The 21,443-nt window shown below is 40.7% G+C and overlaps 1 protein-coding gene across 2 annotated transcripts in view; it reads right to left on the bottom strand.

Moving 5' to 3' along the window:
* SRBD1 (S1 RNA binding domain 1) overlaps nt 1-21,443 on the bottom strand; it is a 215,248-nt gene that overhangs the window by 7,944 nt on the left and 185,861 nt on the right. For both annotated transcript variants that reach the window (XM_077337219.1, XM_077337210.1), the window contains exons 17-19: nt 13,566-13,672; nt 10,827-11,003; nt 7,913-8,065 (exon numbers count right to left, since the gene is read on the bottom strand). In XM_077337219.1, the coding sequence (XP_077193334.1) occupies nt 7,913-8,065; nt 10,827-11,003; nt 13,566-13,672 (437 nt within the window). The remainder of the gene's footprint in view (nt 1-7,912; nt 8,066-10,826; nt 11,004-13,565; nt 13,673-21,443) is intronic.

Raw genomic sequence — 21,443 nt, 5'->3', positions numbered from 1 at the left:
GGTAGTACCAGGCAACAGCTGTCCATAGTATGATTGACATGACAGATGTAGCATGACAGTCTCCTACAAGCAGGCAGCTTTCTAACCCAACAAGTCTAAAAAATATATCCTTTCTGGAGGAAGTTTATAAACAAATTTCCTTACATTTTTGAACTAGGAACTTTTTAAAAAACTGGGGTAGAAATGCACTTTGAGAATATGCAAAGTGTCCTATTATCAGTCTTAAATTTTTATACATGCATCTGCATAATTTCAAATTAACAAAAATAAACTGTTCATGATTACAACTATATTGAAAATATAAATCTATACAACAAGCACTGTAAAATGCTCGATGGCTTGGGTAATATAGAAAGTGGCAGGGAAGAAATCCAATAAATAAACATACAGGTAAAGGTACAAAAATCTAAAAGCAAAAAAAAAAAAAAAACTGAGCTTGCTTTAAGAAGTTTTTATTTTTATATATTTTAAACCAAAGAAGCATTTGAACCAGTTTGCACATTTAATCAATTATGCTGGTGGCTTCATCAACCCAAGCTTCAGTTTGTTTGGACCAATCTGATTGGTAAGGGCAAGTTAATTGTTTGTTCTGAGAGGTAAAATTTGACTTGGTATATTACTAAAATGGCGGTGATGAAAAATGCTGTCAAGTCACAGCCGACTTATGGTGATCCTGAAGGCAAGAGGTTGTTTGCCACTGCAAGCCTCCATGTCATGAGTTAAAGCCTTGAACTTTCTTGGTAGTCTCCCATCTGATGAGATAACAAAAATAACAAACACTGCTCTTCTATACACTGAATTCAATAGAAATTCTCCCACCCTTAAGGGCCTTCCCATTTGCATGTCAGAAGCAATTTCTGCTAATTTCCACTTCCACACAGAAATCCATCCCATGTCCCATGCTCTTTCTGAGGCTCCACACAATTGATTTTTTTTGATTCAGCCCATTTCAGGGTTTTAAAAAAACAGACTGTAAGGATACAAATAATCCTTGTTTCACATTGTGTTTCACATTTCTGTTGATAATTTACTCAACTGTTTTCCAAAGATTCCATGAAATGAACATAGGCTTTTACACACATAAAGCATGCAGTCAACAATTCTTGAACTGTAATATTATCAAGTAAACTAAAATTAAGGCAATAGAGGAAAGTCAATAGAAAGTGTCCTCTTGATCATGGTGGCAACCTCACATAAAACACTGAATAAAAAGCCTGCAAAATCTAGTTATCATGCACATATGCCCAATTCAGTGGTTATTCAGCACATAAATGTGCTTCACTGCCACATAATCTCTACCACCATAGAATACTTCACATGCACATACCATTAACAAAGATGAGTATATGTTTTTCTCAAATAGTTGTTTGCAAGATCATCAGGACTCCTGAAAAAAGTTTACGAAACATCAAGCCAGCCCCCAGAATTAATCAGATGAATCACATTAAGCCATCTTCAAAGGGGCAATTACAGCTCTCTCACTCCCTTTTAGAGCCTCATTTGGGTTTAAGGAAAACACTCATTTCCATGTCAACGGTATTCTTAGTGATTGCAGACGTATATATTTTTTGAAGAGGGAGGCTGTTTAATCTGGTTACATATTTCATAGATCATTTTCACCCAAATAAACGTGCTTGGAGGGCACTTGGAACAGAAATCAATATTAAACACAAAGCTCCATCTCAGCAGTAATGCATATTGACCATCTCTATTTTTAAATGTCATTGCTAAGAACAAAGTGAAATGCTTTTGCATTTAAAGAAGAAAAAACATCCTCAGAGTTCCTGCAAGGTCTTGCAAAAACGGAGCTGTAATATAAGGAAACTATATGCTAGAGGGAAGAAAGAAAAATGCACCATGTTACAAGAGACGTCTTCTCTGACTTCTCTGACTTCTTCTTACACTAGTCCAAAAGCCTGTTGTATCTTTAAATATAAGAGGTGCTATGGCCTGCCCCTGCTCCTGCCCCGGGCAAGCCAGCTGAGGCCTCGGGAGCCCTCGGCAGGCATTTTTGGGGTGGGGGGAAGGAAGTGCTGGGGGGAACCCCGCTCCTCCTGCCGCTGCCTCAAAAAGCCAAGACCTCTGGAGGCCTTCGTGGGTGTTTTCCTGCTCTCTGCTCTTCATGAACCATCATGAACCACCACAAATGGTGCCCAAAATTGTCCTGGTTCTTCAGTTTGTCCTGGTAGTTTGTCCTGGTTCTTCAGTTCACAAACTTTGGTTTGCAAACCCCAAACAAGCCAAAATTCATTACGAACTTTAGTATATCAGCTGGTTTATACCCATCCCTACTTTTACATACAGAAATGCTCTGGTGGTTCAAAGCCATCTTTTGAAAACTCATCAAGTCAAGGCTATACGCAAATGTCAGAATACTCAAATAGAACATTTGGAAGCTACTTACAGATCTGCATTTAATTTCTAGGACGGCACTTTTCTGACCCCGTGATTCCAGAATCATGATTAAAAGCCACAACCGAATTTATGAGGCACTGACTGCATGATGCTGCATACAAGTTTGGATCGTGGATCATATAGTAAATATTACAAAAGTTACACCTGTATTTCCCACTATTCTGAAGTCATAGGACAATTAAATGCCAATTAAAAATCCTTCTGAATCAGCATAATTCCATTTCAATGTATGCATAAGGGATTTTATTAAATGAAACATTGCAGCAGCAAGCATTATTGGAAATGCAGAGCATGACACAGGCTTACATCTTTAGGATAGTGTGGAGAACAATGCCACAGGAAGTGATAGAAATACTCTTCAGCAAGATTAACTGACATGAATGGCACTTGGAGCTATGTTATTTTCAAAAGGAGATTCCCATATGCACAATTCTAAATATTATTTTTAGAGATCATGGCACAAGACTGCTAAGATATCAATCTACATGAAACACAATCTGTTTACATAATAAATATAATCTGCTGAATATTCTGCTGTAATAGACATTTTCTCTGGGATTTTATTTTGCACCCATCTAATTATTTGAAATTGGTCCACCCAGTAGATCAACTTAAAACTAAAATAAAACATGAAGATCCCCAAGCTGGAGATCTGGGACAACTACACCACGGTAACTTCTAAGTAACTCCTGGAGTGCCCCCCTCCCCAAATGCAATTATTTGAATGCAATCCACAATCTATGTACTGCTAGAGAATGATCTCCTAACACAACCTGCTTTTCAAAGATCTTTAAAATGTTAAAATACAGCCCTAAATTTGCATGAAAATCTTTTGATTTGCAAATGCTCATGGAGAAATCTCTGAAACCCAAGTAAGTTTTGCATGTATATGTATTGCATGAGCATACATTTAAATAAAATCTGTTTTAGTAGAGTAAGGACTGTATTGAGTACAAAACTGTACCAAGTCCCAACAGTGGGGAAAATAGCGAAAACATAAAAAATACGAAACTGCTGTTTAGTGTCAGACATTTTGCTCAGTGTATGCACTCTTATGAACAACAGCTCTCCAGGGTCTTAGACATAGGGACATTTTTCCTAACACCTGCTATTTAAGATCATTTAATAAGAGATGCTGAGGGCTGGCTCCAGAAGTTTTACATACAAGGCAAGTGTCTTACCACTGAGCCACAGTTCTTCTCCTGTGATAATCTGCTTTGACCATCATTTCCGTTGTGTGCATGCCTTAAGTGGTGTCAAGTCACTTCTGACTTATGGTGACCCTATGAATTAATGAACTCTAAAATGTACTATCCTTATTTGACTGGGTCTTTTGGAAACTGCAGGTTGTTGCTTCTTTTACTGAGTCATCCATCTCATATTAGGACTTCCTAGGTCTTCATCCTTGCCTAGCCTTCTCCAGTGGCTCTTGTCTTCTCATAATGTGACCAAAGAACAATAGCTTCAATTTGAACATTTTTGCTTCTAGGGAGAGTTCGAGTTTGTCTCAATTTAGAGCTCACTTAATTGTCTTTTTAGTGATCCATGTTATCTGTAAAACTCTCCTCCAACACCACATTTCTAAGGAATCAACTTTCTCCCTGTCAGCTTTCTGCATTGCCTAGTATTTACACCCATAAATAACAATTAGGGACACTATAGCATGTTTTCATCTTGGCCCCCAGTATCATATCTTTACATTTAAGAATCTTTTCTATCTCTTTCATTACTGCCTTTAATGTTTCAGTTGAGAGGGCTGATTTCAGTACATTAAACATCTAACTCTGCTATTTAGGTTTCCATTACAATTTTCTCAAACCTAAAAGCGGTAGCAGAATGAAGCCAGGTAGAAACGAGTCACAACTTGGGAACACTTTTATTTAAAACCAAATTTTAATTTTAAAAAGGTCTGACCTTTTAAAGTAATAAATTTCTATTTCAAGGAAAAAGTGGTTAGTGGTTTCACATATGTGGTAGGTTTCTGATATGTCATCAACACTGATTTTAAAATTGGTAATTCTCTGTGTAGTACAGATATTCTAAGGCCATTTATTGCAGTGCTTTATATAAATAGCTCATAACATGGGGCAAATGAATCATGTTTGTTCAGAATCCAGTGTTTGCTGCCTCTCTTTGTATCATTTTGACTGATGATGCATGGGAGCGATAGGCCAGGCTAGTGCTCGCATGTTAGTGAGGCAAATCCCCAGAGACGCACAACATCACTGTCAGCCCAGCCCCTTCCTGGCCCTGGTCTGCTTTAGGGCCTTTGATGCCAGTGTTAAGGGAATGCTGGGACTGTGTGTACATGGAATAACCAGGCCATTTGGCTCCTCCCCCACCAATGATATCCCTGCAAGGACATGAAACATCCCGTTTTGCTTCATGGCAGCACAGAGCCAGATGGGGCATTTGTTGACCCCCACGATGGCGGGATAGCATTGCCACTCTATCCCACCCTTCTGCAGGGACACCCTCCCTTCCCCCACTGCTGTGCAGCATGTCTGCCCCAGAGGTGTGCGTGTGCACACATAATTCTGGGGTGGATCATGTGCGCAGGGGGATTTTGTCCCCTGTGTATACACAGGAAGCGGTAGGGCACGCTGCTCTGCTACACGGGGCCAGCAGGAGCCCAGTGTGGCCACCGCCATGCATAATTGGTCTTTGTTACACGTCTTTTTCAGGTCCAGGAAAGCCCTGGATAATGCTTCCTTAATAATTATTCCAAACACCAAATAAATTTCTCTCATTTAAGATAAACTAATTACAGTTGTATGTGTTGACTACCATTTAAAGAAAACTAAAATCAGAATAAAATAAAATAAACTTGGGGAGCGTTGGCATTAATCTCCATGTCAGTTTTACCACAACTCAAGTTTGTATGAAGGGGAGTATGGAAACAGGGAGAGTTGGAGCCAGCCATAAGCCCTCTATAAGCTGGACTTAATGATCATTAGACACTTTGATTCAGTTCATAATAATAATAATAATAATAATAATAATAATAATAATAATAATAATAATTATTATTATTATTATTATTATTATTATTATTATTATTAGATTTATTTCCCGCCTCTCCCGATAGGCTCGAGGCGGGTCACAACAACTAATCCCATTAAAATTCCCATTAAAACATCACTCTACTAACATGGCGGCTAAAAATCCCATCCCTCCCCCAATTATTAAGAGGTGAAGAGGAAAGGATAGGGGAGTAGCGTACACTCCAACTCCTAGGGGGGGAGCGATGTCCCTGATTTGCTGACCCCAGCCTCAACCATAGACCTGGTGGAAGAGCTCCGTTTTACAAGCCCTGCGGAAAGCTGACAAATCCCGCAGGGCCCGCAGATCACCCGGGAGCTCATTCCACCAGGTAGGGGCCAGGACTGAAAAAGCCCTGGCCCTGGTCGAGGCTAGGCGCGCTTCCTAATGGGCCTGGATGTTCCAAACAGTTGACAGAGTTTGAATATGTAGACAGAATGAAAATCCGGGTTGCTTAAAATAAATTGTTTTATTTGGAAGACAAACAACTATGTATAGAAAGAGAGAGAAAGAGAGAGATCTAACTATCTAGCTAGCTGTTCTGCAATGATTTTGTTAAACAACTGTTCTGAAGGCAAACAAGGAGAAAGTACACTGTGAAAGCAGAAGGTCTCCTGCTGAGGCAATCAGGACACTGGAGGAATTCATTTGAAAATCATCAGGAAGTTCCTATCCTATCTATGCTAAATATATTTCTCTTCCGATTCCGATGCCTCCTCAGGACGCCCTTTATATTCTGCTCTATTATGCACACCACAAAACTTGCATATCCCAAAATATACTAGGGGAGTTCATTTTGCTATTTCATTACCAAGTAATATAGTTTCCTATGATTTTATTTTATTCTAATAGTGGTGGAAGTCCTAAAATACGGATTTTTATTTTATGAGAATTGAGGGTCAAACTAGGTGACACATTTGAGATCTGCAAATCAGGCATGTCTCTCTCTCTCTCTCTCTCTCTCTCTCTCTCTCTCTCTCTGTCTGTCTCTCACGCACACACACACCTTTGTACCACTTTGAATTTGTCTGGAAACAATTTGGGCCAAATTTGAATTGTATAAATACCCATATACTTTTTTTAGATTCAGCTGAATTCAAAAAGTTTTGTTTTTGTATTTGTGCACTTGCTTTCCCTCCCTTCCCAGGTATCAGAGAGCATCTCCACTGCTTGAGAAGGGGGGGGGGGAGAGTGTCTGCCAAACAGCTGGTGACAAGTGTGCCACACCCTTTAAATTCCTCCCCAAGCTTGGGGAGGGATTTAAAGGGAGCAGAGTGCCTGTCATGATCAGCTGTTTCTTAGGCGCTGCCTGGGAGGGAGAGAAGCATTTAAATGAGCTAAATCATGGCAAAATTGCAATTCGGCCACCGCTGAATTGGACCATTTAAATGCAGGGGATGGGAGGTATATAGATACAATAAATAAATAAATAAACAAATAAATAAATAATAAATAACTGAATCAAATTGCCCATGCAAATCAGATGCCTTCTCCCATTTAACTTTTCTAAAACATATTAGTGGATCAGGACTGTGTGCTAGGTAAAAGAGGGGTTAATAATTTGCATGAACTCTTTTACTGATATTAATTATATCTCAGTAACAGCACTATGCACCTGACAGAGATAACATATAGTTTGCAAACCTTAATTCTGAGCAGAGCTGCTTAGGATTGCTTCTGCAATAAAGCAATAAAGCTTTCTGTATTATTACATTGTTAACAAATGTCTACCCATAGTGAGAATCCTTTTGCTTTCAAATATCTGCCTCAGACAGTTCATGGGAACAGTGCAATATAAATCTTTCAAAGACACATATAATGATTAGGTAGATGTTTACGTAATCATTATATGTGTCTTTGAAAGTACCCATATGTGTCTTTGAAAGTCTTTGAGTACCCAGCTTGCTGGGGGGTAAACGGTAATGACTGGGGAAGGCACTGGCAAACCACCCCGTATTGAGTCTGCCATGAAAACGCTAGAGGGTGTCACCCCAAGGGTCAGACATGACCCGGTGCTTGCACAGGGGATACCTTTACCTTTACTTTTAGATGTTTACGATAATCTTTAATTCTTTTCAATTTGCTATCATCTTCTTTTTTGCAGTTACTGTTTATTGCGTCAACCTCTTAATTGATAGAATGCCTATGAATTTACCATTTACATTATTTAAGGTGATTAGTTTCTTATTATTAACCCTTAGTATTCTCTTGATTACCTAAAATAGTTTCTGAACAAAGTGTATGAAAAAAGTATGCAATTCACTCGTACATTTTAAAGGGAGATAGAATGGAAACTGAACAGAGTTGGGATAGCAGAACTTACCACCATTATTGCAGAAACTTTATTAAACTCAGCATATTGCTTTCCAGGTTTCCCAGTATTCTTGAAAAAAGGAATACTTTCTAGATCAGTCATGAAATTTGCAAGCTGTACATCTGCAGCATGCCTGCTTACCTCTGTGCAATATGATATGATTCTGGGTGGATGCACGTTTGATCCAAAGGATTTGGCTGTTGAACAACATTGGCTTCCACTTTACTTTTCTTCTTTCCCGCTTTTTTACTTGTGACGGCTTTATGACCTCCAGCCACAAGCTCTCCCTGTTGACTGACATCCAAAATCACACACACAGATATATGAGAAGGAAAGCGAGAGACAGCTGTAATTAAAAGGATGTCCTGAAATATATATTTTCCTCGGTCTCAAAGATGAGAGCTAACACATGGACAATTGGCTCACCCTGAGTTTAAACGTAAGGATTCTATACCCTTAATCTTAAATATAAAGGAAACAGAGTTTTAGCTAAAAATAATGTCATGAAAATCTGAAAAGTCACCCCTTGTGAATTTCAACAACAGCCAAATTGGATTCAATTACTCCCTTCTGTTACCTTTTCACCAGAGGAAGCCTTCCTGGATGAGAGTCACTGAATCTAACTCTTGGTCCTTATCATGTCCATCTCATTTGTGAAAGGTCTTAGGAGCAAAACTGTGCTGAAGCAGACCTCTGAGGAGGGTTCTTACCTCAGTGATGGAGCGCTGCTTGTGTACAATTTCAGGATCATTACAATGACTTCAGTGAGCAGGCTAGGTAGCTCTTAGAGAACCACTGTCAGTCAGGAAGTACCAGACTGAGTCACTGTAAGATAGGTTCATTTCACATTCTCGGCAGCACACTCTGTCTTGCCAATAATTTCTGGAAGACCTGAGCGACAGGGTCCATTCTATGACAACTCTGTTTTGGCTCAAGTACTATTGCTACAGCAGATAGGTATATAGCTATTGCCTGTGCCTTTATTATACTACCCTTCATATGAGATAAAAGCTGAATATTAGGTTGGTGAACATGATCTTATAGATCAAAAACATATGTATGTGAGGGCCACATTTCCTAATACAAGCATTGGAACAGTCTCATGGACAGAAAAATGCACATTGCTCTTCAGACATAAACATCATCTCATAACACAAACCTCTCCATCTAAATCTTTCTGTCATGCAACAGGCTCCTAGGTATATTAATAGATATCCTGCATAGATATCCTGCTTGGGAGTTTGGCCTCCCAAGTACCTTTTTGTTTAAAGATGAGATTGCCTCTGGAATGAGCTTTTATGCTCAGTTCCAGACTGAGTTTCACTGCTATCATATTAATGTTCAGTTCTTGCTTGGGGTATATACTAGGGTTGTGCAAGGGGGTCCTGATTCGGTTCAATTCAGGTTCGGATGAACCCGATTCAGGCTGATTCGGCTCGATCCAAATCGATTTGGATCAATTCAGAGCCATCCGAATCGATTTGGAGCCAATGCAAGTCAATGGAGCCATTGACCTTTATTGGAAATCCTTCCCCCACCTTTCCCAGGGGCTGGGGGGGAGGGGGTGTATGTTGCACCCCTGAAACTTCTTAGGAAACTTCCCAAAGAGGGAATGTTGGCAGACCCTCTTTGGGAGCAGGACCCCCTGTTGCAATCTTCCTGAAACTTTTAGGGGACTCAGGGAAGACCCTCCCTGAGCTCCCCTGCAAGTTTCAAGAAGATTGGACCAGGGGTCCTGCTCCTAAAGAGGGTGACACCATTTCCCATAGACTTTAATGGTGGGAGAAAAATAATTTCAGCAGGTTACTTAACCAAGAAATTGGCAATTAACCTGCTGAAATTATTTATTTCCCACCATTAAAATATATGGGAAATGGTGTCACCCTTTTTGGGAGCCCCTAGGGTGGGACCCTTTGGTCCAATCTTCTTGAAAATTGCAGGGGAGCTCAGGGAAGGTGTTCCCTGAGTCCCCTGCAAGTTTCAGGAAGACTGCACCAGAGGGTCCCATCATAGGGGCTCCCAAAGACCATTCCCCATAGAAGTCTATGGGGAATCAAGTTAAAACCAAAGAATATAACTCTCCATTATATCCAATGGAGCAGATAAGGGTACCCTCTTTGGAGCCCTTGGTCCAATCTTCTTGAAACTTGCAGGGAGTCAGGAAAGACCCTCCCTGAGCTCCCCAAGAAGCTTCAGGGGTGCAACATACACCCCCTCCTCCCCAGCCCCCGGGAAAGGCGGGGGAAAAAACGCCCCCCCCCCAAAAAAAACCAAACAAACAAAAAACAGAAATAGCCAAGAGGCTGCAGCAGCTACGAGGCTGCCAATGGCTTGGCGATTTGGCTGAATCTCTCCAGTTCAGCCATTTTAAAAGTAGTGACAGTCCGAATCGGACTGTTTTTGATTTGGAAACGTCCAAATCGGCCCTGATTTGGCCGTTTCTGAATCCGAACCGCACATCCCTAGTATATACCACTGGACTAGATGAATATTTTTACAATGATACACACACAGAGCCCTAAATTGCCAGAGAATATGTGTAACAACTAAAGTCAAAATAGTATTGCAAGGACATTCTGGCCTATACAAAAATCTATGTTATGGAGACCTATGATAATTCATAGTACTGAGGGTTGTAGAAATAGAGGGAAAATATCTCTATATCCCATAATCAGGTCCATAGAAAAACTGGCACAAACACCTGTAGATCTACAGGTAGGTACAAACATATACATTGAGCTATTATTCCAGCAGCTGAAATGTTCCCCTCTTACAAATATTAAGTTATATATACTGCAGTTTTGCAATCTATTTTCAAAGTAATCCTGAATTTCCTTTGAGGCAGACAGAGTGTAGCTGGGTGGAGGCTGAAAATATCTGTTATACATAGGTGTTTTGCTAATTTATTTATCTGCCTTTAATTGCCTTTCCACATTTATTGTATTTCACCCTATAAAAATAGATGAGAAATAGATGACACTAGCCTGAAAAACTAGATGACAAAGCTATAACTTCATACCCCTTTGTACAAACACATCATATATTAATAAATTACCTGCAAAAAGTTCTTATATATTCCTGGTTAATCCTGATGAAGCCAGCACACTGCTGAAAAGTCTTTGGTCCTAGTCCTTTGACATCCTTGAGTAGCTCCCGATTGACAAATGGTCCATTCTTCTCCCGCCATTCAATTATGTTTTTAGCTCTAGTGGCATTCAGTCCTGCAATGTGTCTAAGAAGCAGGAAGGGAGTAAAATGCTTCCCTCAAACAGATATTAAATTATATCTACTAATATTAAGTAAAGTCTAAAGTGGTAGTAGAAAGTGCAATTGTCACAACCCACTTAAGGTGGCCCAAAAGGATTTTCAAAGCAAAATATGGTTTGCAAAAGTTATTGGTTTAGTATGACCTCTGGGCTTGAAAATATTTACAAATGGAATTCACAGCTTCAGCTGGACACAAGACATAAAAAACAATTATAGATAACCTTGAAGGACCATATCCATAGTCTGGGAATGCTCTTGGACTTAGGTCTACTGCTGGATAAGCAGGTAGCAATTGTGGCCAAGAGTGCTTTTTGATGTGGAAACACATCTACTGTTGTGCTCCCTGGGATGGAAATGGGTATAGATGTGGCATCCATTGTCCCACCCTAAGGAGTGTACTGGTAGATGTGAGCTGATGGCGCTAGTGGGCCTCTTCGGGCCAGCTGCGGAAGACAACTAGCAGAGGTGCTGTCTGGGAGCAGGGTGGAGGCCGCAGCAGTGGTGGAGGCTGCGGCAGCACCAGTTGTGGCAAAAGCCCACAGGAGCCCAAAGCAGGCAGCCACAGGGCAGCTGGCTGAGGCAGTGGAGGACCACAGAACATGGCCAATGGTGGCAATGGCACAAACAGTGCTTGCTGCCTTGTGATGGCAGACGCCGTGCCCATTCCCTCTCGTGGCTGTCGTGGTATGAGAGGAAAGAAGGGAGAGGGGAAGGTGGGGGGAGAAGAGGGAGTCTCTATGTGTGTGCATGTAAGTGTGTCTGGGGTGGGGGGGAAGGACCAAGAAGGAGCTAGGGCAAGCAAGAGAGAGGGGGGGGGGGAGAAGGGAAGGGGAAGTGAGGGGGAGGAAGGAGTCTATGTGTGCCTGAATGTGAATGTGTCTGTATGTTTGAGATAGAGGGAGGGGGGAGGGATCAAGAAGCCCTGGAGGAGGTATGTGTTTCCACATATTCTGTGAGAATCACATTGTCACTAATTTACTTTACTAGTTTGGACAGGTTAGCCAACTGCAGCCTTTCCTGGGCAGAAAAGATTCGGCCATTGTAGTGTAGATTACTTCAACAGTCTGGCTGAGACTGCACTTGAGAATGATTTGGAAAATTCAGTTAGAACCAAATGCTCCAGCCAGGATGTTGAATGGAGTGGGTCATAGGGACCAACTCACTCTGGTCTTTTTATATCTACACTGACTCCTAATTTTTTTTCAGGCACAATTCAAGGTGCTATTCTTGACCTTCAAAGTCCAAAAGGACCATCCACTCACTTATGAACCTTCCTGACCAGTATGGCCATCTTAAGAGAGTCTGCTCCGCCACATTCTGAGATTAGGCAGATGGCAACCTGGGAGAAGGCCTGCAGGGTCATGGTAGTCCTCTGGAACTCTTCTCTTCAGTTGCTGTCTTTTTAAATTTGAATTCCCAAAGTGTTCCCTCTTTCCTAATCTATTTTAAGTGTTGTTTTAAGGTATTTAATTTAATTTAAATATGTTTTGAGGAGGGGTTGGCTTTTAATGGTTTTAAAATACAGTTTTATCACATACAGTTTAAATAATTAGCCACCTTAGTGGCTCTTGTGAGTGCAAAAAGGTGGGATATACATTTTATAAATAGATACGATAATACAATCTGAGAAAAGTGAGCAAATAACAGCCAATATATGCCTTGAGAGAGAAGTTATGAATGACTGGACCCCAGACCACTGAATTCCAAAGTTGAGCTATCAGAGTGCATTGAAATGAAATCTATGCATCTAGCTTTCTGTAGCCTTGGAAGACTAAAAATTAAAGATTGAGTTTCTTCTGGACACCACACTTTACAGCCCTGCTTCTCCTGAAGGATTCTGAGACAAATACTGCCTCCTGAGATAACACATTCTTTAACTTACTGGTGGCTAAACCCTGCTCTGCCTTGGTTCACAGGCTCTGATTGGCTGTTACCAGCTCTGTCAATGTTCAAATCACATTTAAAGGTAGCTTTCAGATGTCCACACAAAGCTCTGTATAAACTCCACTAGCACATTCACTTAAATTTCAAGAACTGCCCTACATTTAACAATATCCAAATGACACTTTTCTGTTCTCTTACAACTTCCTTCACTGTCCATCATGGTTAAGATGCAGAGTCCAGAGCAGGCCAAAGGAAAAAGGGTTGCCTTGATACTCAATGGTTCTCAGTGTGTTTTGTATGGCCAGGCCAATGGACTGTCCATGAACTAGCAGGAGGGGACAACATCTGTTTCTCATTCTAGCCACTGATGTGAACAAGGACAGAGGGAAGATTTAACCCTATTCTAGCAGGTGTAACAAGTATATGCTTAGGGTTGGGTGCTTCGGCGGCCAAAGCGCTCAACCCTTTATATGCTGGTGTATGAGACGGCAGACACAGTGAATGGAGATCACGACTAGAACTACTGCCTATGGTCAGACCTGATGAGCCTTTGTAGCTAGTTTATCATGAAAGCATTTGTCATTTGAGGGGTGTGGCAGGTTGAGCCTATAAAACCCAAAACAGGATAGCACCCCAAACTCACCTTAATAAAATTTCTGAACAGATGTTAATATCAACTCCTACAAAGCTGACACACTCCTCCACCACACTGTCCAAGGTTGCTTTGAGCAAGGTCTGTGACACGTCATGCTACAAGTTAGGGAATACCAACAAAAAAGAAACCAACAATTTAGCAATATTGTATTACTAGGACACAGGAACTGCACAGAAATGAGAATTCCATACTACAACAATTTTAATAAAACATTTACTGGTATAATGTCAACACACAAGAGAGCCTGGAAGATGAGCATCTGATGTATTGCCACCATTTGTACCACAGAAGTAGCTCAGCTCACTTCAATTCATTTTCAATATGCCTCTTTTCACATTGCAATAACTCCAGGAAGGAACAGATACATGAGACACAGCTTATCGGGTTTCGTCTCAAAACAGAGTCTGAGTAAGCACAGGTCTATTTTATACTTTTTCTTCCAACAAACGGGGGGGGGGGGAGATAAAGATGGATTTATTGTTCGTAATTGGTTTAGCTCAACTATTCACTTCCCAGTTTTATAAATAATATTTTGTACAATATTTTGCCCTGAAAACCCAGTTAACCATTCTATGTCTAAAAGTAAAGGGGTATACTGTATTTAGAGAATAAAGGATAAATTTCAGCCCCCTGGCAAACGAACAGTCAAAATGAAAATAGTTACTGACATCAGCTTTTCAGTGCCAACAATTTACTTTTTCAGTTTTTATCATTGATTTTTTTGTTTGGAAAGCTCAGTTGTACTATTCAAAAACACAAATGGTCAAAATCTTCTCCGACATTGAGTATGAACATTTAAACCAACAATTAGGTGAACTTTATTACAGAAACTCAAAGGTGCGAAGAATCCTTTGCAAATGTTGCAGCTAATTCAATCACTATGTTGATTTAGCTCAAAGTCATTCATGGAAATCTGGGTTGATCTACAGTGGTTTTGTGATGCCTCTGTTTGGGACATCATGCTGGCTCTGAGCCAAGATCCCAGCTTATTTCAGCCAATAATTTGTTTTCATCTTCTAAGTCACTGAGACCTTTTAAAGTTATTTCAACAAAACAAAACATGTTACCAAAAGCAGCTTCCATCTATCCATATTTTTAATTCATTAAACTGTGGTTAAGATCAGATTGGATCCCTAAATTCCTTTCTAACAGTCCGCTGTCCTTTTATCTCAGTTCATCGGATCTTAAACAAACAAGGACTATGATAAACAGAAAGATGATCAGGTACATAGACTACAATAAGCACAGAAAACCCCACAATGATACCATCAAACTCCATTAATGTTTGAAATTACCCTGCCTGAAGTCTATCCTGATCAGCACTAACTAAATAACCCAATTTTTACAGAAAATAGTAGATATTATAGAATTTCTGGACCTCTCCAAGAACATGCTCCTTTCTAAGTGGTATTACTTAAAGATTACTTATTACAATGCTGGGCTTAGAGCAGGGAGATGTAGGGTTAGCTTAGGCTACTAAATTCCTCTCAGCCTGATACAGCTCAAAGGGCTGGTTGCAGGGTTAAAAATGGGGAACCATGTACACACCTCTGGGTCTGTAGAAGAAAGTTAGGATGAAATCAAAAGATGCATTTGTCTTTCTAAAAATCTAGCCATAAACAGAGTTACTTTTGCTGATTATTCATTTTAGACTGGTAACCTCTGAAGCCCGCAAGATCACAGGGCAACTTCCTCTAACCCATGTTAAAAGCAGGAAGGACAGAAACATGTTTTACTCTACTTTGGTTCGGCCTCACTTGGAGTACTGTGTTCAGTTTTGGGCACCCCAGTTGAAAAGGTATGTAGACAAACTGGAGCGTGTCTAGAGGAGGGCAACAAAGACGGTGAGGGGTTTGGAGACCAAGACATAAGAAGAAAGGCGGGGGGAGCTTGGTCTGTTTAGCCTGGAGAGGAGAGGACTGAGAGGGGATCTGATAACCATCTTCAAGTATTTAAAAGGGTGCCATATGGCGGATGGAGCAGAATAGTGAAGGTTCAAGGGGGTGGTAGGTTACAGTGAGTGAGTAATAGGGTTGTGAGTGTTTTACATGTTAAAAATCACTCCATCAGACTCTTGTTAAACCAAACTCTCAACTTAGTCAAATGGTCCCAGCAATAGTCTCAGGGTAGAAAATACAACATGCAGAAGAGGTACTTTCGTTCCACCTCACTGCTTTAGTTGTTATTTTATTCAAGGTCGTGGAGTTCAGAGGACTCCTGAAGGGACCCAGAGCTGCTAGAAGTGAATATCAGCCCCACCATAGAAGAAAACTAGGGGCTGCCCCAACCAGCCGACTTATGCTGGTTAGGAGGCCAGGGGTCCCTGTACCTTTTGGTACTGAGAAAGATGGGAGAGACTTACTCTGGGAACCTCCTCTGTACAACGACCTGACTTACCCAGGCTGGCAGAACATGAGTGCCACAGTCAATCCTTGGAGGCCCTGTGAGGGAGTCTGCCACACAGAGTCACCCTGGTGGAGGGCCAGCTGAGGGCCCCCGATGAGAAGAATTCTGGTCACAGTTGACATTATGCTTTGGAGCCACCATTTTCTGATTCCCCAGGTCGATGTGGATATCGAGCCCTTGCCCAGCCTATAGGGTGGGAGGTTGGAATACCACTCCTCCCTGGAAAAGTGGAGTTGGGATGGGGACAGTGGCAAAAGAGCCTGAGGAGCCTGAGGCAGCAACAATCAAAATGACAGCTTAATCTCATCCATCTGCCTACTTGTTGGAAATCTCCAGAGCAGCAGTGTTTGCCATCTGGTGGCTGTCCAATACTGTTGCAAGTGATCTTATTTATTTATTAAATTTTTATGAGCTGCCAATTGAGACCCCGGACCTTATGGAACTTCCAAAGTTGCAAAGTGTGTGTAAAGCGGCACTCTTCCACCATGCATTTGATTAAGGCCAAGGTCCATTCTTACCATCTAAACAGCCCCCCCTGCCTAGTCACACTTCCAGGTTCTGCCTGAGCCATTCTTCCACATCAAAGTTGGTCCAACTATTTGTATCTCAAATTGCTATAATATCAGGCCCATGGGGATGTTTTAAGTGATGGAGTGAGTGAACAGTTTTATAGAGACTAAATTTTAGGATTTAATGTATTATCGTTTTCCTGTATGAAATTTTATCCTTCTGTTGTAAGCCACCCTGAGACCTTCTTGGAGAGGGGCAGCCTAGAAATAAATAAATACATATGATATTGGGGGGGGGGCACAAGGTGAGATGGTGGTGGCACTGAGCGGGCCTGGGCGCTGTGAGAACTACCACCATGGCTGCCTGCTGTGGGTGCTTCTATGTGCCATGACGCTGGCAAGGACCACACCCTGGACCATTCCAAAGAGCAAACAAAAAGACAACTTGACTTATACTTGCTTAGAAATTGTACTGATTTTTCCCCCCACTCCTTTGTAGCTGCAGCTGCCAAATGCGAGACCAATTATTCCAGTGAAAACATGACCCAAAGCAGCCAGTGGTCAGCACAGAACTGTAAATCAGTTGGAAGCTGAAGGTTCTCAAAGGCCCAAAACAGAGTTATAGAAAAGATTTTCTATGTAATTACTATTTATTTCAGCAGGAGTGATGAAGCGCACACAATGGAAAAAAAGGTGGCTGGAGACAGTGCTATGTTCACATTTAAAAGACTATATGTATGTATCACAAAATGGTTATCATTCCACCAGAGCACTTTCACTTCAGGGATCAGGTGCACCATTTAAGTGATTTCAATGCAACCCTCTCAGCATGCAATGTACTCCAGTCTCCACCAGCATGTTCAACTCACCAGCACATGCAGGGGCATCTAATGTTTCCCTCCCCCACTATTTCCCCCCTTTCCTCTTTCTCTTCTCTAGAAAGCCCCACAGCCTTCCATCTTTTCCTGCCTCCTTCTCTCCTTCACATCCACCAGCCAACCTAACTTTCCCACATTTTTTATTCCTAGCAGCCTCTATCATGAAGAGTGGCTAAGGTGCCAGACTAATCCAGGGTCACCCAATGACCTTCTACAACAAAGTGGGAATTCAAACCTGGGTCTCCCAGAGCCATATTAGCTTTCATGTTGTAGCTGCTGATGAACAGTAACAAGCAGCTGGGACTAGATAAGACACATATCTCACATGGTAGTAAGTTGTTGGTTCCAGCCTTGAAGAGTTTTCCCTAAAAAGCCAAAACAGCCCTGGAAAGGGCTCTGCCCCACCCTCTCATTTTACTATTAGAATCAAAGTCTTCAACTGGCAATACTATTGTGATTGACAAACAACAGCCATAGAGGGTATTTGTTTCTAAAAATACAGTTTTGGGCACCCCAGTTGAAGAGGGATGTTGACAAACTGGAACGTGTCCAGAGGAGGGCAACAAAGATGGTGAGGGGTTTGGAGACCAAGTCATATAAGAAAGGCGGGGGGAGCTTGGTCTGTTTAGCCTAGAGAGGAGAGGACTGAGAGGGGATCTGATAACCATCTTCAAGTATTTAAAAGGGTGCCATATGGCGGATGGAGCAGAATAGTGAAGGTTCAAGGGGGTGGTAGGTTACAGTGAGTGAGTAATAGGGTTGTGAGTGTTTTACATAGTGAAGGGGGTTGGACTACACGACCCAGGAGGTCCCTTCTAACTCTATTATTCTATGATTCTACGCATTAAAAATGGGAATGAGCCATTAATCCATAACTGGGTGATTGATGTGAGGGGCAAAGAAGGTCCTGTCTGTAAGACACTTTTGTGAAAGTGGACTCCAGTGCTTGAATCTGTATGGGGATGGCTGTCTTTGGGCTGGGTATCTTGTCTCTGTCTTGAAGACGAGTTCAGTTAAAGATAACTCATAAATATCCCAACCATGAGTGATCCGAGCAAGAGACAAACTGAGATTGTTTTCCATTGCCTTCCTCAATGTAGCAACCTTAGTCTTTCTTGGTGGTCCCCATCTAAGTATTGACTGTGACGAACCCCATTGAACTGTTTACTCTGCTTAAAAATGGGAAAGGGAAAGAGAGAAAGCAACATGGCCCTAAAAACTCTTCCCATTGATCTTAGTTTTTCTTTCTTCCTTAAAGCAGGGATCTTAAAATGGGTGAATTCCACATTTTTAGGATGAGAATTAAATTCAGTTATTTTGTAACACCGTTGCTTTCCTGTCAGTTTTTAAAAAATGAACAAATGAATAAAATAAATTCAATACAGCTGGATAATCCCAAATGCAATTTAAAATGTAATGGTATTTTCAGGTTTGTCAAATGTTTTGATTGATTGAAATAAAATTGATTTCTTTGCCTATGGGGATATTTCTGGATAACAAGTTCCTATTAAAAACAAACAGCATATGGCTTTGCAAGGACAAGAAGTGAGTCAGAGTAAAACTATAAACTATAGCAAAAAGAAAATCCCAGTTTGCAATGGGGGAGGGGGGCACAAAAAATCTTCAAAAGAGGGTCTTGAAGCAAGGCTCTTTTATCAAACATCAGAGAGCTAAGCTTGTGTTCTTAGAATCTAATTGAAAGGGGGTTTCCAAAGAGACACTAAAGATTAAAACCTTGGGTCTGAACTTTTAGAGACTTCTACCTGAGATGTAAGGGGTGTGTGTGCGTTTTAACTCTCCACATGAAAGGATATTACTTATTGTGTATTACATCAGCCTTGCAATATACAAGACTTTATGTTTTGATTATAAGCTTTGATTTTTATCTGGAGAAGAGAGAATGTCTTTTGTGTGTGAAATTGCAGCAAGTTATATACAGGTGAGGAATACTCAAGAATTTTGATAGCAATTCCTATTAGAATGTAAAATATCCCCCACTTTCACCAAACACGATAGGGGCTTTGTTTCTAGTTTTGGAAGGTAAGGAATACTCCATATCCCACTCATTGAAACTGAAAACAGCTAGTGTGATGTATGGGGAAGATCTGTTGAAGTACAAATGAGTTATAAAAATTTGAGACGCCTGTATTCTCCTTGAACATGGAAAATTCCACAGTTTTCACTTTAGATATCAGTATAAAACTACATACAGTTTAACCTGTGTGCAGTATCTGGAAGATGGATGTGGATGTACCTCATCTGTATCATGTAAGTTGTAAGTGACAGTTAACTCATTTATGCCACTTTGCTTTGTGATGTACACATGCATTCATAATTTCCCTTTTGCCTGTAAAGTTGGCAAATTTGTTATGGAAATAATCAAAAGACAATATCCATGGAAACCCAAAAGTCTTGCATTGCCTTTTCAGAACTGTGAATAACTTCAAAGGGAGACATGAATATAAACCCGGTTTACAAGCTGCTGGTTATAAAGCTTAAGGGTTAAAGTGTAATTTTTATATCAGAAGTTCCTTTGATGGTTAATTACAGCATATAACACTTCTATTTTTTATTGCAGCAGTTGTATCCAGACATCGAATGATCTAATTTTATCCTTTGGTAGTTTCTGTTTCAGTGGTGATAACCCTAAAATGTGAGAGCCAAAAGTCTCACTTGAAATGCAGGTGAAAAACTGTGATTTCAGTAAAATGAATACCTTCTTTACAATTTGGTTTTCTTTTAAAAACTAGTGCCCTATCAGAAAGATTGCATTAAGAAACTTTTTCCAGTGTAACATTTTCCTCAATGGAGTACATGTTCTTTTGGAATTATTTCCTATGAAGGAATGAATAGGTATGTGAAAAATATACATTACATAGGTTTCCAGACACTAACCGTGGGGGGTTTTTGGTCAGAGAGTGCTGCACACAGTTTATTGACTACTTTCCTTGTTACTGAATAGCAACCGGGAATTTGTGGGTGGAAAGCAGGAACTTTCTGTGGAATATGAGGGAATTATCTGAGCCTTCTCATTGTTTTTAAGCTGTGTTTGTTCCACATTTTATCCAAGGATATATGGTCAGCATTATGTCATTCTCTCCACCTCCATTTATCATTAGACTGACACAATGAGGTAGGTTAGGTTAAGAGAGATTGGAAAAGTGGCTGTCTCAAGGACACCCGGTAAGCAGGGATGTGAACCCAGTTCTCTCCTGACTTAGTCATGACAAAGTGTTACAGAGTCCATAATGGATCTTGCCTTGAGTGAAGTATGATGTCCTGGACTGTGACTTCACCAGGCTCCATTATGGCCTATAATTGTTGTGAGGAGGATCAGAACATCGCCTCTCCACTGTTCTCTTGGCTGAGAATTAAGTGGATGGTAGGGTGGACTCAGGGTTTTCGTGAAGGGAATTTCATTTTTCAACATTTCCCTCCTGACCTTGGGCAATTCAACATGATGGTTTTCATTTAGAATGCTTATTATATGATGGATGAATATTCAAGCAAGTAGACAAAAATGATGACCTTCTTAGGGGATTGTGAGTATTCTGTGTCATAGGTCAGGATTCATGCATTAACAACAGGATATCCTCACTAATATGACATTAACCAACTTTATCATGAATGGCCTTAAGATGAAACCAAAATATCATTGTGAAGTACACAAAAACCTCATGATGTCAGTGCAAAAGGAGTGATCCCATGGTTAGATTGTAAATTATCAATTATCAAATTATCTCTCTCACTCTTTCGGCTTAGAAGCCCCGCAGATGTCGATTCCAACTAGTACAGCTGTTATCTATTTAACATTACAAATGTGTGGGAATCCCTTTCATAACAGAGTCTTTACAGCTATTGTAGCAGGTGTTAAGATCTATGCATTTGTTGAGCATAGCTGCAGTCAACTGACAAGGAGATTTAATAAGCTGCTTTTTTTTTTTGCATGACAGAAATACATATGCAGCTCCATCTTTCAAAGGTTTCCTTGTTCTCTCAAGTTTTGCTCACCAGACTGTTTGTACAGACAGTCAAGTCACTCCTCAGAATTACATGACAAATAAACAGTTGGG

This window comes from Paroedura picta, chromosome 1 (genome assembly GCF_049243985.1).
Source record: "Paroedura picta isolate Pp20150507F chromosome 1, Ppicta_v3.0, whole genome shotgun sequence".
In the NCBI taxonomy this organism is placed as follows: domain Eukaryota; kingdom Metazoa; phylum Chordata; class Lepidosauria; order Squamata; family Gekkonidae; genus Paroedura; species Paroedura picta.
This window is presented reverse-complemented; position numbering and strand designations above follow the sequence as displayed.